Below are 19,016 nucleotides of genomic sequence, written 5' to 3'. Positions count from 1 at the left end.
AAATATCTGAGGGAACCATGAGATTTATCACTTGTCTTCAGATTACTAGCAAATAATTAAAAAAAATAAAACCTAACATCTTACTAGTACATGATAATTTAAAAATGAGTATTAATGTGGGTTAATTTAATTTACTTCCTTCTTTTGACAGAGATTAAAATTTGAAATAGCTGAGGTTATGACAGAAATTGATAACCTGACCAGTGTGGAAGAAAGGTAAGTAATGCCAACGTACAGCCATGATTCAGTAAGACCTTGGAATAAGCTCTTCTAGGAACAGAAAATAAAAATGGCTTTATTATGCTAAACAAACATTTGATCACCTTTATTTAGTCTGTTATAAAGTCTCTGGAGTTTGACGCTATCCCATTCAGGTGTGTAATTTGTTTGGATTGAGAATACGTTCGACAGAATGTAGTATTTTAGATGGTCCAGGTAATAATGGTATAGTTAACTGAAGCTGCAATTACTTGAAATAACCGTAAATGGTAACATAATTTTCCCCCGTATAAAAAGTGAATGTCTCTTTTTTCTTGTAAAAGAAAAATACAAAGTAGTCAAAATACAAATTAAAAGAAAGTCATCCAGAAGTTGTTCTGTTTTATAAGAATAACTGATAACTGCTTTTTTTTTTTTCCTTTTCTCCATGTGTAGCAAAACTACACAAAGAAATAAGCAGATAGCTATGGGAAGGAAGAAATTCAACATGGACCCTAAGAAGGTAGAGAATTATTATTATTGCTTGTTGGGAATCGAGTTCCTGCTTGTAATATGATCTATGGCAAATACAGTCTGATTTCTTAAGAAAACGTTTCTGATAATATAAATTGTTAGGCCTTATTTGTATATCCTTTAGTACACTGAGCAGAGGGTTAATGTAGAAGCAGTCATTTTAGTCATTTGCCAGTCATGTGTGCTTTTTTCACTTAAGCAAACTTTTTTTGATCAGAAAAGGTTTTTATCAACAATCAAATATGCCAGGTATTGATTGAGCAGGCTTGCAGACAGATTATTTGTACCTGATAGAGGGAGTTCAATGTTGACTTGTCAAACAATTATAAAAATACGTTGATATTTGGTTAATAGTGAGGAAATAGATTTTACTTTTTTAATTCCCTCTGGTTCTTCCAAAATGCTTTTAACGTGGTTGATAATTATTTCTCATACAGGCTCTTACATTTGCATATCTAAATTCTGTTTGTGAAAAAGCCATATTTGAACATTTGTATACTTGTGTACATACGTACACATATGTATCTATACAGTTCGTACAAACACCTGCAGGTAGAGACTTTTGTTATCAGTTTCATTTAGCTGAAAAGTAAAGTAGTTCATTTTTCTGCAGTACCTCTACTTTTCTTCAGGCGTTGTTAATTGTCTTGAAAACTGAGTGACCTGAACATTCTTTTACAGACTCCCCAATATATTTAAGAGAACTGTTTCAACATACATGATTTTGGTTTCTTATGTTTTTTCCCATTACCGTTTATGTTAAATTTTGCGTCTTTCTGGCTTTGCTTTTCTGCCTTCTACAGTGTTCATTGGGATTCCATTTTGATTTTTTTTTTCTTTAACATCTTTATTGAAATTGCCTTAACATAGTTTTTCTTTCAGATTGTATTGAAGTCAGTTATATTCCGATGACTTTTCCTTAATGTTCAAGTACAGTAATAGTTACCGTTCTTCTGGCTATTTTCAATTTACCAGAAGCACTCAAGTGTTTTGTGATGTAGAACCCTTTTGAAGCTAGTGACCATGTGTTTTTTTTCTCTCTTCCATTTTGGTAGCTGTGTAACTTCATTTCTGTTGAGGGCAGAATATCCCCAATATCCTGGTAGTTTGCTCTTTTCCTCCAGCTCTTTTGCCTCCAGAAGCTTGTGGCAAAATCACAGGATGATGTCAGATGCTTTTGTTCCAGTGTTAACTATTTTTTGTTATTGTTCTTGTTGGATGAAATTACTTCTATAAATAGATGCTGTGGCCACATTACTACTGTAACATAATATAAATGTGGTAAACAGACTTACAGTAGTAATTCTTTAATAACGTTTATGAATCAGTGGCGGCCTGCAGTAGCTGGCTGCTCTAAAGCTGTATTGCCTCTCTGTTAGGAGCTGCTACTTGAAATTACAGGCAGCTGAAATCTGTGTCATTCTCATGTTGTATGAGAGAATGAACTTGGGGTCATTGTGAAAACAATGCTTTTCTTCCGTAGTGGGAGGGAAGATGGTCTCCATATTTAGGAATGTGAAAAAGTAAATTAATAATACATGCACTGAATCCCCAAAGTGGTGGTGTTGGTTCTTTTTTAATCAAATAATGGAGATACAATGTTTTCATAGTAGCAGGAACATTTTGAGCTTTCTTAACCATTTTTATTTAAAGATTTAAATTTTCTAATGTGGTAACTAGTATGTTGAATAATTGTCCCTGACCCCTTACCAGCAAAGCATCATCAGAATATCTGTGTTTAATGCAGTTAAATCGTGTAACATCACAAAATGTGCTGTTCAGATTTGGTTAGATACTGTGGAAAGGACTGTGACGGTCAAGTTTGTCAAACACTTTAGGAATCCCAGTGCAGGGGATGTAAAGCTGTGCCTGAAGATCCCTGCATTGGATGTTAGTACTGTCTGCGATGGGCCCAGAAAATGAATTCTTTATAACAAAGACAGGATTTAAATAACTGCAAATTCTCTAATTAAGTTGCTGTAAAAACTGAAACTCAAGGAAGATTGCATTGCACAGACCTAAATAAATAAATAAATCTATGCAATATTTGTAGTGAATATCGGATATTTCTGTAACAGTGCTTTTTGTATGGGGAGGTCAAACAAGTACAGCTGCCTCCCATCTTGTATCAGTCTAGAGAAAGAAAATTTACATCAGGACAAAAGATAGTGTAGGAGTTGATGGGTGTTTGGCTGGCCTATTTTACAATTTTTTCCAGACGTTGGAGTTGTCCCAGACATTCCTTTCCTGTCTATCTGACTTCTGGTTCTTAAAGATCTGAAGGAAAAATAAAAAAATTAGAATAATTTTTGTAGCATGCTAAGATACCTGCTTCTGTGCATAGAAATTTATTTTACATGATTCTAGTAATTTCCATTTTTTCAGTAACCTGTATGACTTTAAAAAAAATATTCTGGACAGTCTGTCTACATTAAACATGAATAATACGGTCTGGCTGTTGAACAAGGGAATCTGCAACTGCTGTTTCTAATGTTTGTTAGAAGGAAGGTTCTCTGGTGGTTGACAGATCTGAGAAAGCTTTTTGAATAACTTGCTATGGAAAAAAAAGCATTATGTTTCATACTCTAATTTTTGGTACAAATAATAAGTTATCAAGTAAGCTTTGAAGTGATCAGTTTTGAGGAAAGCTCAGCTATTTTTACTTCAAGATAAAACTGATATTTTCGTTGCAACAAAGTCATCTCTGTTCTGAAATGAGTTAAAAATATTGAGTTGTCAGTCAGACTAGCAGCATGTCACTGGACTAAGTTTCAGATGATTAAACTGTTATGAGAGAATTGTATTCCGGACTTTTTTTTATAATTAAATGATCATGCGCCTGACAAGAAGTCAATTTTCTGACCTAATTTAACAAAGAAGATGCAGTCTTGAAGCTAAAAACCAATCAACCAACCATACAAAAACAACAACAACAAAAATAAAAAACAACCAAACAGGAAGATAATTACTTTTTTGAATATTACTGCAGGGCCTGCTGTGCTATGTCAAAAAGTAATGGAAATTTTCCTAGATGTAATGAAACAAAAACTAAATATATCCCATTTGCAGAAATTTGAAAACTTCTAGCAATTGGAAAATTTCTGAAATTATCCAATATCCTAGTAGGAAAGATTTGGAATAATTTATTGAGCTCTCCTGTGCATACTTGGAATCCAAGGCATTAAGGATCCTTGCATCTGCTATTTCTCCTTTTTAGCAGCGTGCTGCTCGCAGTTTTGTGAAATCAGCAGGAATATTAACAGCTTTGGGGGTGTGGTGGAGAGGGGGAAGAGATGTCTCTTCATGACCTATTAGGTTGTGGGATGACATCCTTTGCAGCCTTCATGTAATCTTTATCTAACTCTGTCTCCTTTCTTTACCGCTTTGCAGAAAGCTCTCTGGGCACCCCCAGAGCAGGCAAGTTGTAGGGCCAGTAATTTATGGAAGCGTAGGGGTCCAGGGGCTTGACTGAGCGCCCACTGGGGGACAGGGTAAGACTCCTCCTGGCTTTGGTAGAAGCTCTGTGGTAGACGCTTGACTGATTTTTCTGGATAGTTCTTTGTGAATAGTTTAATTCAAGCACAACCAGCAGTCAGCAATAATCCCAGCGTCAGCATAAATTCTATAAACTGGTTTCAGTATCTTCAGCCACGACCTCTACTGCAAGTAGTGGCTTGATGTATTGGGTTGCAGTTTGCAGATGCTTTATTTTGTGTCATGGTGGTAATTAAGTTATTCCTGCATACTTCGTTATATGATTTTACAGATTATGGCTCTGCAGACATTTATGCAATATAGTGAACAGGCCAACTTGCGCATCGACTCCACAGAGCAGTGTGGAATTCAATTTATTCAATTAAAACAGTATTTGATATTTGCAGTTGAGGAATTCTAACAGCCACCTAGTACTTCTAGCCTTAAAATGTGTTCCCATAGTTATGTGTAAACCAGTACTAAATACTGCTTATCTGACTGGAAAACTTTCATTTGTTTACCGTTTCATCTAAAAAAAAAAATTCTATAGGCTAATTTAATTCTTATATGCTATGTGTATGTCTGTGTCACTGTATTAATGCCAACTGTTACGAGCAGTATTTACGTAAATGTTTGTGGAAGAAAACATAACATTCCTTTTCCTCTGGAATTGCTTTTCCTAGGGAATACAGTTTCTGATAGAAAATGACCTCCTGCAGAACACTGCAGAAGACATTGCACAGTTCCTTTACAAAGGAGAAGGATTAAATAAAACCGTAATTGGCGATTACCTCGGTGAAAGGTAAAATAAAAATATTGGAACTTTGTTCTTGTTTACAAAGCATTCTTACTGGTTTGGTAGTTACCTTCCCCCTTCACAGGCTGCACATAATAGCTGCTATTCTGAAATCTATAACAGCTACAGTGGGAAGTAAAACTAACCTATTATAATGTTGGTTTTTTTCTGATTTCTTGTTGTTCTTCTTAATTGGATGCATTGTGGAAAAAAATATTTAATTCATTGTAACTTACCATTTTGAGAAAATATCCTTAAATTTGGCTATAACACATAATTTAATGCCATAAGCTTCTGGAATGACAGAGTTGTGTTGTAACAGTTCCGGTAATTCTTGATACCGTGCCCAGACAAGGAGTGCCTCACAATTGCTTATATCTGGATGGTAAAGAAATAACTTATTAAAGTTGGTAGTTCCTGGGACAGTAGTTCTAAGAAGGTTTTAGTGTTGTCATCTTCTCTGCACACAGACTTCCCGTTAGTAAATAGGTATCTCAAAGAGCACCACAGCTTTATCAATTCTAGTGCAATAAACATGCAATGTGCATATTTTTGCATATGGTTACATAACATAATAAAAATGTAAATTACCTCCATTGGTTTGCAAACTAGGAATTGATTTTGGAAAAGGCAAGAGCAAGAGACAGAAGTGGAGAGTGGGTTGAAGTACATCTATCTGCGTGCTTGCACATGTTCTGCTTCAGATGCCAGTTATGGAGGTTTGAAAGCTGACTCATTTAGGATCTACTCCTGCAGTGATATGTTCTGGCAGATCCCTTTTGAGACATCCGTAATCTGTTTACAGCATCAGCAGCTTAGTTTGTGCTCAGCAGTTTCCTCCTGACATTAACAGGTTTAATGAAAGTTTTCACTGTGATATATACATTTTGAAAATGTTTGCCATGGAGCTGCTGTACCGTATATGTAGACATTTCAACAAGTTTTATATGAAAGCATTAGGATGTTCATCTTGAATATTTGGGCAGTGTTATACAATTACTCGTATGTTAACATACATAATTACAGAATAGTAACAAAGCTTGTACAAAGCAGTCTGTATTCATTTTTGACAGTTGCTTTCTACCTTCTGAAATACTTCCAGTTTTTCAAGCCCTAATCCTGGAACCTGCATACTCATGCAGAAAGGTCTTTCCAATATGTTCAGTCCCACAGGCGTAGTCTAGAACAGTCATGTGACTATTTATAGGTTCACATTTAAAATTCAAAAATGTATTGCTCATCCTTTTTCATTCCAAGCTGGGCAGCACTGTCATCTGATCTGAAAATACTGGGCAACGTTTATTAACATTGAGTATGTATACTGACAAATATGCGATTCAGTTGCATCTTCTTGATTTCTCATTATTTAAACAAGAGAAATTTTAGCGATCAGTCCTGAATAGCAAATTAAATCAGGATTTTTTTTAAATAAATCTGTTAAATAGGTGATAAAATCTGAGGAGAATTGAAAAAAAAAAAAATGCCATTTCTATTTTGCCACAAAGCAGGAGTATACCCATTTTAAGGAGCAATTGAATTAAAAATATATATATACATAAAATTATGTTTTGTTTTAAAAGAAGATTTTATTCAATGTATTCAGTCATTCTACTCTAATTGGGTTTTGCTTGTTTCTTCATTTCAGTGAAGGATATGATACTAGCGTAGTAGTGGGAAAGGAAATGATATTTGTCTACATTGTCTTTTTTTTTTTTTTTCCCACTAGTAGCAATTAGGAAGGTGAAGAGATGACAATTTGATTTTCAGGAATGTGTATGAAAATTTCAAGGTAGTCAAGTCTGGAATGGGAATTGGTTCATAGTACTTCTTTACATGCAAAATCAATTTCCTAGAAGCCTAATAATATGTATTCATTTTCCCCTGAAAACAATATATTAGGCCTTTAAGTCCTGGGTTGAAATAACTGCCCTGGGATAAAACAGAATATGACAACTGAGGTGGTCTTAAGCTGCTAGTTCTGCTTTTGTGACTGCCTTATAAGCGGTGACTTATGCTATGCAAATGGAAGCACATATTACAGAAGAGTTTTTGTTCAGATATGTACTTCCTACCTTCTATTAAGGCACCTGGAGTCTGAGGATGTTCCCTTTTACTTAGCCACTCCCTCCCTGGGGCTCATCATGAAATTGCTTCTGCACTCTAGCTAAATATAGCTGAGGATGAGACTGGGACAGTCACCAGGATGAAAAATTTGTGTAATTTGTAGAATATCATGGCATAAAGAGAGAGGTTTTAAGTTACTGACTTATGGAGTATTACAGGCTCTGCAAACTGGAAAAAATGAATGGCAAAATGGAACAAAATAATACCAAAAAATGTACAATAAATAAGAGATGAATTGCATGCTATGAAAGATTTAAGATTTCTTTATATGTGGACAAGTCCTCGTTTGTTGTTAAGTGGCTTTCTAGACCTTTTGTGATATTGGCTTGTGTCGTTGGAGCTGTACCCAGCACAAGTATGACTATTAATCCAGTCTACACTGAAACCTAAAAGAGCAAAAATTAGAATATAAGGCTAATATTTGTTCTGAATTACTGCAGCTTTATGTATGTGTAGGCAAGATAGATCTTTGCCTTAAAACAAAATAACCCTCTTGAGTGCTCAGTTTAATTGCACACTTGTGCCAGTGTACTGTCCTGCAAAATAGTCTTGAAGCTAAATTGTATATTACTGAACTTGATGAGAGCTGCTTCTTTTTGCTTGATGGAGCTGATGTGTGTTTTTTTAAAGAACATGGAAGCATCTTAATAAATGGCTTGGTTTAAAGTATTTGCTTGTGAGTATTCCAGGGTGGCTACACGCATTTAGTCAGTAATGCAACAGATAATTCTTGGTGGATGCACACCTTTCTATTTTTGGGTGGAGGCTGATATGCAGCATTCTGCCTTGGTGATGTGTTTAAAGCACACCCTAAGGATTACAAACCTTTATACTTCTGGCATATGAACTTAGTGATGGTGTAGACTAAACTCTATCTGTATCCAAATCATTTTGTGTTCATCAACATTTAAATATTACTTTTGCATTCAAATACCCTTGTATCAAACAAAGCATGTTTTGGCTCACAATGCGAAATAATAACAATGTAAAAGATAGTTAAGTGCAAACCAAATAAAAAGCTATTCTGATTTTAGTATACTTCTTTTGTAACAGTTTTTGGGAATGGAATAAGAATGTGATACTTCAAAAAACTGTTCTTTTCTTAGTCATAATGGGTTGAAGTATTTCTGTTGTTTCTGTATCAGAATTAATATACTGATTTAATATTTTTCATTCTTAGAAGGGGGGAAAAAAGAGGATAACTTATTTTTCCTGTGTTGTATTAGAAATTAAACGTACATTAGCTGTTGCTTTAAGTGTTCCTGACACAATTACTGCAAAATACTTTTTGTACTGAGCAGTTTTATCAAATATCTTCCCATGTCAAGGTAGGTGCAGTAATAATAAATAATGAAGCAAAGGAAGCCAGGCCATTTTTCAGGTCGTTTAAAAAAGCAGTACTAAAATCCATTCAAGTATACTGGCTATTGCTAATTTAGATTACTAATGCTTGCAAAAATGGGCAAAACACTAGCAATTAAAATACTCAACTAAATATGTAAACAATTTCTGGTGGTTTGATTTGATCAGTATGATCATCTATTTCTTTGCTTATTCTCAGGGAGAAAAATAAAGATAACTAAGAAGGCTTTGAAGTTCAGAATTGTAAATGTCTGTTTCCATTTTTGTCTTTCATAGAGATGAATTTAATATTAAAGTTCTTCAGGCTTTTGTTGAACTCCATGAGTTCGCTGATCTCAATCTTGTACAAGCCTTAAGGTGAGTAAATTCTTTCTGTTTTTCTCCCTGAGCTTCCTTTATCAAATTGCACGTTTGTATGAGTCACTGTGTTGATTTACTCGTCAGAAAGCTGATCTAAAGCTCAGCAGGGTTATATATTCCACAAGTTAGCAGAGGCAGCTCTGTTTTAGCACTTCCAATCGTTTGCGTGTATGTTGCCTTTGAAGGTGAAAACTTTAATTATTTCAGACAAATACAAACAACTGAACTGTAGCCATGGCTCTTCGGTGTGCCTGCCAAATGTGGACATTTGAAGACCCATTTTATATCTTAGCACAGAGATAGGGTTTTGTTTGTTTTTAACCTAAAACAAACAAACAAATTTTCTTTACTGCCTTCTTTTTTCTCCTTTTCTTCCACTTTAACTTGTTCTTTGGGTGGGCGGGGGAGTCCTGCTGGCCATAATTACAATTGCAAAAAGGCAAACTTTGGAACAAGTAGTTTCCTCCTACTTCACAGTTTTCCAACTGTCATGTGAAAACAAAAGTGTAAAATCTTAATATACTTTTTGCCCTTGCTAAGTTAACACTTGACTTGATTTCTTTGGGATGGCAGTGTACAGTGACCATGTGAAGGCTGCTCTTGTCTTGGTGGAAATCCACAGTTAATCCAGCAAATAAAGTTGATCTAGACAGTTCGGCCAGTTTCATTGCCACAAGTGACTCCCTCCTGACACCAGATAAATTGAATTGTTCATGTGATCTTTGTCTCTGGTGCAGCGCCTTGTGATGTGGTGTCAGAACAGCTTTGCTATGGTTGAGTGATGTGGTGATGATAACCTGAGCTGCCTGAGGCTTGAGCTAAGGCTCTGGCTGCTGAAGCTTGTCTGGGAGGCTTCATATTCCTATCTCTTTTACCCAACTTAATGTTAGGCTTGACTTTATTCTTCCTTAGCAGCTGCTACTATTAAATGTTTGTATTTTGGTAGCTTACAAAATTCGTGAGCTGGGTTGGAACCTTGTACGAGGTGAGTAAAAGACAGTATGTAGAACTGAACAAGCTAAAGATGGTCTGTGACAATTTGGTATCATGTCCTGAAATGAAAACTTACAAGGATGGAAGTAAATGATTATTATATTGGCCCCCAGTGTACAGGGAATATAGAGAACTTGTTTTGCATGGCAGAGCATGTAAATTTGCTGGTTTAGGTCCTGTTTTACTTTAGAGAATTCTTTTGCTAAGAAAGAGAAAAGAAGTGATTCAATTCATTGGAGCGTTTTAGTTCCACAGTGTGCCAAAAGTGAATTTGTAAAGATTTCTGTCCTGTATGCATTCCAGTGTACCTATATGTAGAAACAGTAAGTTACGAAACTAAAAACTCTATTTCAGTTCATGCAGCTAAACAGGAGAACAGATCTCCCACATACATTACAAAATTACTGAGATGACACCGCAAGACTTTCTTTATAAGATCTGGGTCTGATTCTTGTAAGGTGAACTCACACTTAACAGGCAGCATCTCTCTCAAAGCACTGGGGTTTTTCTTGTTGTTCTTATTTTTTAATGTTTGAGGAATTCAGGCAAAGATATTGAGTGTTGTGTTCTTTGCTTCTCTCTCCTTCTGGAAATATTTTATTTACTATGTCTTTTTATGTTGAAAGAAAAGTCTAGTTGAGTGTTTATTGCTTTTAGTATCCAGGAAACCTAAGGGAGGATTGAACTGTTTTGTTTCCCCGTAGTATTCTCATGGCAAAATGGGATGCATACAGAAAATTGTTTACTAGTCTGGAAAATAAAGAGTCTCAGAATATGAACTGCCATGTTACCTTGCCTGATAGCATGCAGTGTTGCTGGCTGCATTACTGGGCTAGCCATCTGTGCATGTTGCTTTATAATAGCTCCTGACTTGTGTGTTGAGAGATTGAGAACCTATTTCTAGGACATTTTATATAGACATTGCTGACTTTTGTTTCTGATTATTTGTAATAGATTCTTAATATATAATGACTGGAATGAGTCTAACAACTCTTCTTCTTTTCTATAGGCAGTTTCTGTGGAGCTTCAGACTCCCAGGAGAGGCTCAAAAAATTGATCGTATGATGGAAGCTTTTGCTTCACGCTATTGTCTTTGTAACCCAGGAGTTTTTCAGTCTACAGGTTAGTTAATTATGTATCTTTTTTTTGCATGATATGTGTTCTGTATCTGGTGCAAGGAAACAATGGCCAATTTAGAAGTTCAGGATAAAAAAGTATATGAACTAATACATTTATGAGAACTGAGAAAATGCCACTGTCTAATCCTATATTTTATGTCTAGGAGGTGCAAGCCGATGGTCAGAATGCATTTCCATTTATAAAACTTTACCTTTAATATATAAGCTAATTGGAATCTTAGTTCTCAAATTCCAAGACAAAAATCTCTGGTGACATTTCTGAAGTGTGTTTTATGCTCTAGTATTAGATATCTCAGTATATCCTGGTAAAACTGCCATTTTTTGTAAGCAGCAGTTTCAGTGATGACCCAAGAAGATCTTGATGCTTTGATGTTTTTTCAGAATAATAATGCATTACCTGTTCCTCAAGAAACATAAAAGGAAAAGCAAACCAGAAGTAGTAAGTGACTGATGGTGGACAAAGTTGGAAAGACAGAAAAACCAACCAAACAGTAGACAGGAAACCCTTAAAGCAGACATGCATGTAATTGGCAGAGCAACCTGCAGGAAAAATGATTGTTCGAAGATACGTAAGATTACATAGACTAAGGGGCTCAGCCAGGTGAGACCTACAGGTTGGGTAATCTCATCTGTCAAGTATAAGGGCTTCACACCAGAATTTCTCTTTATCAAGTCTACCTAATATGTGGCTGTAGTATATTAACCAAGAAAGTCATCAATTTTTTCCTTATGAGGACTGTATCTTTTCTCTTTAGTAGTCTGCTCATTGATGACTTATCTCAGTTAGAAATGCACCTCAGCTTTGCATTGAATCGCTTGCTCTAGCGTTATTTGGGCCATAAAACGCTAAAAAAGCTCTGCGATACTGCACAGAATGCCCTAGCGTTCTAGCATTGTTATATGCGCACATAGCTTGCTGCTGCTCAGTTAATTTGAGGAAGAAAGAGACGAGGAAAAGGTTAACATAAAGCAGGTCAGCAACAGCTACAGAGGGAAATCCTTGTTGAAAACAAAATGCTGAAGATGCAAACAATGATTTCCATTGATTTCCTAAATGGAAAGATGTTTGGAAGGATTTCCATCCTGCTTTTTCTCACACGGGGTTTTGTACTTGAATTCTGGGAGAATTTACCACAGTCATAACCATATCAAGAGGCATGATAAGATCTCTTGTTATCCTTTGGTATTGTCCAGTGCTATTAACCCCTTCATCTATGCCAAGAAATTGAGTCAAATGTTATTTTCAGCCTTTTTAAATGCAGTTCAAGTATGATTTTGAAGAGACTGTTCTTTATCTGGGTGATTGTGATAAAGTTTTGGAGGTAGTTTGAGTCAAAGTCTGATGGATCAAGTCTGTTATTGGATCTACCAAGTCTATTACATGATCAATGCCAAATCTCTGTGCAGAAAACAGAAATGACAGTTCTCTTAAATTTTGCCCAACACTTCAGACTTTCAAGTGAAACGTTAATTTAGGGTGATAGCAATGATTTCAGAGAGTTTAAAATTTTTTCATATTCTCTACTTCTGTTGTGTTTATTATACTGGCTTTTAATTTGAGTTGTTACTTTTTTTTCTCTTAGGCTTACTCAACAGTTCATAAAAAAAAAATTGAGACTTTTTTGTGTATAGTGCATAGTATTTTATGACTGGCAGTTTCTTCATCAGTCAGGATGAGCTACATATTCGCTTTATGGGTTTCTGTAGACATAGAAAGTATACAAAGAAATATAAATCATTTTTCAAATCTCATTTCAGATACATGCTATGTGCTATCATTTGCGATCATTATGTTAAATACCAGTCTGCACAACCACAACGTAAGAGATAAACCAACAGTAGAGAGGTTTATTTCTATGAATCGTGGAATTAATGAAGGTGGAGACCTTCCAGAAGAATTGCTACGGGTAAGTTAAATTGGGGGGAAAAAAAGAGGTTGCTTTGTGTTTTTTAATAGGAAACTTGAAAGCACATGCAACAGTTCTCAGACTGATTTGTCAAAGGAAGTAAGAACACTTCCTAGCATGCATAACTATTTGAGAAGCTGAAAGAAGCATTCTCTGATGTTCATGGCCTCTTTGGCTAGTTGTCTCTGTCCTCAGTCTTATGTTGAGGAGGGGAGATTCCAGAGGAAATACTCTGTGTTACTCTCAGCAGTTTGCTTATGGTAAAATTCTTGTGGAATTGGCTTCTTATGAAAAAATACTGTTTCTGGATAAGTCAGAGAAAATAGAATAAATAATAAAAAATCATTGTTTTGTTATTGCTTTTCTTTTCCTTCATAGAATCATAGAATGGTTGGGGTTGGAAGGGATCTTAAAGACCATGCAGTTCTAACCCCCCTGCCATGGGCAGGGACACCTCCCAGTAGAAAAGAATGCCCAGGGCCTCATCCAACCTTGCCGTGAACACCTCCAGGGATGGGGCATCCACAGCTTCTCTGGGCAGCCTGTGCCAGTGTCTCACCACCCTCTGAGGGAAGAATTTCCTCCTAACATCTAATCTAAATCTCCCCTCTTTTAGTTTAAAACCATTCCCCATTAGTTTAAAAACATTCCCTCGATATATTTCCATGTATCTTGTGAAGCTTCATCCTGTCCCCTGGGATACCAGTAGACATACTTATTTCTCTAAGACAGTGTGATGGTTTAAAGTATTTTCTGAAAATCCAGATTCATTTGGCCCACACTTGTACTAAATGAGAACTGTTTGAGAAGCTGAAACCTTTGAGATACTGAATTCTGAAAGAAAAATGTCTTTGTTGGGATGTACTTGTAAAATCTGTAGAGAGAAAGAGACGCTTGTTTATAGATGATGTAATTTAAAAACAGACTTACTCAAAGTAGTAAACAACGATTGAGAAGGGATGGTCCAGAATTTTATGGACAATATTTCCTTTGTTTTTTTATACAAATAGTCTGAGAAGCAGTAGGATGCATTTTCTGTTAGACATTATTAATGAGGTATTTTTCCTCTTTTTTTATTCTTCTAGAATTTATATGAAAGTATTAAGAATGAGCCGTTTAAAATTCCAGAGGATGATGGAAATGATCTAACGCATACATTTTTTAATCCAGATAGAGAAGGTTGGCTGCTGAAATTAGGTTAGTTATAAGGGCAGTTTTGCTGCTATGTGTTTGTTCGTTGTTAGCGTGTCTGCTCCTTCTTTGTCTAACTGCTTTCTCCTAAATGTAATAGGATTAATCTTGTAACTTGTACTTAAAAATGTATACCAAAATAAGTAACTCCTTTACAACTAAAGGTTGTTACTTCTTGTTTTACATATCCAAATTAGCAATCTTATTTCAAACTTTGGAGTTTTATTTCTGATATTTGAGAAGTGAAAACTCAGCAACAGAAAGGAAACTCCACATGTTATTTGACACATGCCGTGGCTGATAAATAACATCTAAATCTCCATGAAGTCATTTCAGAAAACTAATGTGAAATTTCAATTCAGTTTTCTGTGTGCAAAAAGAAAGGATTTCTCTTCAAATAGTTATTTTTGTGTGTCTTTATTTTTCCATATTATTTGTGAGTTTCTCTTGGTTTGGTTTTGGCTATGATTTTTTAATGAGTGGTTTAAATGTGCCTTCTTGTTTTCCTTATGGCCTATGACCTATCACCTTTCTGTTCTGTGACTGGCTGTCTCTGCTTATTCTGCATTAGGAGGTACGTATCTGATTGCTTTCCAGTCCCATCTTGTTCAGTTGCTCATTCTTTTATTTTCTTCCTCCTTCCTCTTGTTTTTTCTTTTCTTTTTTTCTTTATTTTTTTTAATCAAATTTATTATAGCATTTTGCTTTTTCACTCAGTGTCACTAACAGTATCATCAGTGGTATTCTGTCCACAAAAGACTGGCATGTTAGTGTCTAGCTCACATGCAAGCGTCTTCTGCTTTAAAAAAAAGAAAGTGTTTAAATGTAAAGCAGAAAAATAAAGATGACTTCTCAGCGAACTTCTCACAGTCACTGAAGAATATAACAAGGGAAGAATAATTTCACCTGAGAGAAAAACGTTTCTTACCTTTGTAATCAAGTTTCAGGGTGATTTTGTTACGTGTACATCAATTGTATTGGATTATTGAAAAATTTGATTACATTTGAACTATGCATATATAAAAGTTGTTCTTTTTGCTATTTATTTTCCTTTGTAAATAATATATTTAGCTTGCTTAACAGACTGTTAAATGAGCGTGAAGTTTAAGGTCACTGGAATCTTTGGTAATTTGCAGTCTCCTGGCACAGCTTTCTCAACAAAAAAGGCTTTCAAGATGAAGTAGATAAAATGCATTTTCTGGAGAAGAGGTTGGGAATAAGCTCTTGTTATGAATGCTGGGCATATCTATCCCTTCTCTGTCGGTTGCCAATACTCCTCATAGAATTATATGCATACAGAGAGCGCAAGCAAGAGTGGGAGTGTGTGTGTAGAGGAGTGCCAAACATCCACTGTGGAACAAAGAGTCAATAAAATACATACGAGAGATATAAAATAAATAAAAATAGAGGAACAAAGAGGTTGAAGAAAAAAGGTGACTGCTGAAAGCTACTGGATACTTGTGCACCAGCCACCTCCAGTGCTGCCAAGTAGGGCCAATGAAGCCAGCTTTTCATTGTGGACGGTGTAAATGAGAGACAATACACAGGAAACCCAACAGCAAAAGCGTGCATGAGACTGCAGGGTGGTGCTGGTGACGCTCCCACAGCAGCGGGGTTATTTGAATAAGGAAATGAAATGTGTCCTGAAGCCTCTGGTGAATCAGCCTGTGAATGCATGAAGCTGTGCTTCCTGGAAAGACCGCGTTTTTTTCAGCAGGCGCAGACTGCTTACAGACACATACGTTTTGGTAGATTAGGTGAATTGACTGAAAACAAACCTGGCAATATTCTTTCCTTTTCATTCTTTCCTCCTTCTTTCTTCTCCCTTGAGTTTCCTGTTTACTAGGAGGCTTAAACTATATGTTAGAGAGTCCCATCTCGATCCACATAGTCTGCATTGCTACAGCCCTTTCTGTTGGGAAATAATTACTCTGAAGTTGATGGAGTTTCCTTTTATTTCTGGAAGATGTGGATATTTAAAGTTTCAGTATTGTTGAAATGCTGAGGAGATTCTATTCCCGTGTGAGAGTTCAGGTGCTCAGTTGTGTTAATTCTTGCGTAAAAGATCAAAGTTCATATATAAAACTATGACTAAGACAAGCCCTCAAACCCTGAGTCTATCAAGACACTATTTTGTATTACTTACAGTATCTCTTCCCATTTGTCTACCTGTGCCCTTCTATTTGGTATTGCAGCTTGCTGCGTTGATTCTTCTCTGGGCAGGAGATGGATATTGTGGAACTACCGTATATAGTAAAATTCACCTGTCCTAAAGACTTCCCCAGCTCTCTAGCCAGGCACTGTGTTTTAGAAAGCTGTGCTTCACAAATGCTTGCTGTTGTGAAGCTTGCTGCTCTGAATTGTTCAGAGGTGACCTAGTGCAAGTCCAAGTGCCAAACCGGGCAGCCAGGCAGCACTTCTGGGTTTATCTATCTAGACTCAGTTGGCTCTTTCCTGTAGATGCTTTTAATCTCGGTAAACCTAAATTATCATTTGGTTTTACATCGTTTGAAGCATGGTGTAATGAAAACAAACGCTACAAGTGGGAAAAAGCTGAAAGCTGCCGAGTGCTTATGAATCCTTACGTAGAACAGCTTGAGACATTACTAGCTTTTAGATTTTTCTGCATCATGATTTTTGGTGGTGTTTACCATGAAATTTTGTACCTTCCAACTGAAGGTATTTGAAAATTTTATATGGGCTGTCTGTCCTAATTTCTAACTAATAATCATTATGCTCGGGGAGGGCGTTTCCGTGTCTAAAACAGCTTCTCTTGGCAAACAGCTTGGTTTGCGTAATTTCTTCTAGTTAGAGGGAAGCTGTGACATAGCTCTACCAAACTGGAGAGGAAATGATTCAAGCCCAACACGTGATTGTGTTAATTTTTTTCTGCCAGTCAGGCAGCAACTGAGAGCTTGGAGGTTGTCCAAAGGCCTCGCTTCTGGGCCCGTTCTGCCCATGGCGCTTGTTGCAGCACAGCTGTCCTTGGGAGGATGTCGCTGCTTCTCCCAAATCCAGGGCGAGAAAATAATGGTTGGTGATCAGGAAACTGATGCCTTCCGGTACCCATCTGGGTCACATGGATGCTGTTCTAGTTCAAGGCAGTTAATGTTGCTGTTGAGGTAAACATTTTCAAAGAAATGCAAACAGAATTGTGTGTAACTGCAATTTCTGAGTCCAATTCCACCTAGTGGTATCTAAATGAACTGAGACACACACAAAAAAATTATTTTGTATTTCTGTCTGCCTGTCTCCTTTTCCCCATTAAAAGTTACTTACAAACATACTGAAGATTTGGGTAGAATTTTCTGACTTCAGATACTTTGCCTTTGGTTGTAAAACCATTTTTAGTTTTTGAGGTCAGTGTTTCCTGAGTCAGTGCCAATTGTTTTTCCCTTTGGCCTAGGTTGTATATTTCACCTTATTCTCTAGTTCATACTTTTTCCAGAATTGAAAAAAAAAAAAAATCCGGTGTTGGGTTACTGAGATGAAGAGGATTTGTCTTCCTCTTTCTATGTATTTTGCATTGTGGCCTTTTCTTGTAGTTTCCTTAGATTTTGGCTGACAAGATGTACTTTATTTTGTTTGTCCTTGCATTTCAGTTAATCAGCTGGATCTTTTGATGAATTACATCCTTTGTGTCTCTCCATTTCTGTAAAAGTTTATGGACTCATACTCCGATTTTCTTGATCCTTTTCTGATAACTCAATTCCTTTCAGTTTTAATATCTAAGAGGCTGGCAACTGGAATAAGATATGAAACACAGTACTAACCCCCTGTGCTGTTGTTTTGTGAGCCTACAGCAATCTCGGCCGAGGAAAAGAATGTTTTGTTATCAGTAGTTCTTACCATTAATCTTGTATGCCATGCTTATGATCCCCAAAGCCTTATTAACCAGCCTCTTGGGTTTTAGCCCATTTTTAAAGGCATATTAAACACGTTGTATGGTGACCCCTGCAAACTTGATGAGTACAGATTAGATTGCCTTTCAAGCTTTTTAGTAGTTTCTGTGCTGTTGACAGCTGCAACTAAGTAATGGGGTGGGGATATAGAGATTTATATATTAGAATACTTGCTTATCTTGGGGAAAAAATATCCTGCCTTGCTGCTTTTTTTTTTTTCTGGAAGAGAGGAGAAGAGTAACTCATAGCTTGGTTGGGAACAGGGACCTGTGCTGCAGTTCCACAGCTCCCATGAGTGCTGTGACCTGGTGACCTACTGGCTGGCTGAGAGAGAAGGGAGCTGCAATGAACACTGCAATGAACCTTAGAATACCTGAAAAACAGATCCTGTTACGGCGATAGGAAGGACTGCCCTGGCAGTCATCTTGACTTGGTTGCAGCTTATTCATTGATCCAGAAGTAAATCAAGCTAAAGTTGGCTGGTTTTCCATTCCTGGCCCAAATACTTCCTGATACTTGAACCAGCTCTTAGTCAAGGTGATGGGAATTTTTCTAGTGACTCATGTGCCAGTTTGACTGTTACTACAATGATTTATTTAAGGACCTGTCACAGTGGTCATACTAAAATGCCACCAATTCTTCCCTCACTGTCTCCAGTTCACTCAACCATCCATTCTGTCACGGCTTCTGCATCTTGCACTATTTTGCCTTCTCTTATTTCACCACACCTGCTTGCAGATTAATTTTTTCTTGAGATATGTGTGCGTGTAGTGGAAACGTGCAATTTATTGAGTACATTGAACATTGCAGCGTGTTAGCACTGTGCTATAACATAGGTCATAAAACCAATTGAAATGAAGACACAAAATTCAACAAGACTTGGTCTGCATTGCAAATACATAGTAGACTGGTATAAAAAATAACAATATTCCTAGAATTGAGGATTATATCAAAAAAGTTCCAACTATCTCAAGAAGAGCAGATGAAAAAATATGTTTGTGTCTTAAATTTAGTTACATGACTTAAATTAAATTGG

General features: G+C 36.5%; 1 protein-coding gene across 2 annotated transcripts in view; it reads left to right on the top strand.

The window, feature by feature from the left end:
* CYTH3 (cytohesin 3) overlaps positions 1-19,016 on the top strand; it is a 52,057-nt gene that overhangs the window by 26,884 nt on the left and 6,157 nt on the right. The window contains exons 3-9 of one of the 2 annotated variants that reach the window (XM_048064703.2): positions 152-216; positions 655-721; positions 4,890-5,008; positions 8,765-8,845; positions 10,851-10,963; positions 12,739-12,887; positions 13,973-14,084. In XM_048064703.2, the coding sequence (XP_047920660.1) occupies positions 152-216; positions 655-721; positions 4,890-5,008; positions 8,765-8,845; positions 10,851-10,963; positions 12,739-12,887; positions 13,973-14,084 (706 nt within the window). Of the gene's footprint in view, positions 1-151; positions 217-654; positions 722-4,889; positions 5,009-8,764; positions 8,846-10,850; positions 10,964-12,738; positions 12,888-13,972; positions 14,086-19,016 lie in introns of both variants that reach the window. The other variant, XM_048064707.2, reaches the window with a different exon arrangement.

The sequence above is a fragment of the Anser cygnoides genome, chromosome 15, assembly GCF_040182565.1.
Source record: "Anser cygnoides isolate HZ-2024a breed goose chromosome 15, Taihu_goose_T2T_genome, whole genome shotgun sequence".
Lineage (NCBI taxonomy): Eukaryota > Metazoa > Chordata > Aves > Anseriformes > Anatidae > Anser > Anser cygnoides.
Note: the sequence above shows the minus strand (reverse complement) of the source record. Positions and strands in the feature narration are given on the sequence as shown.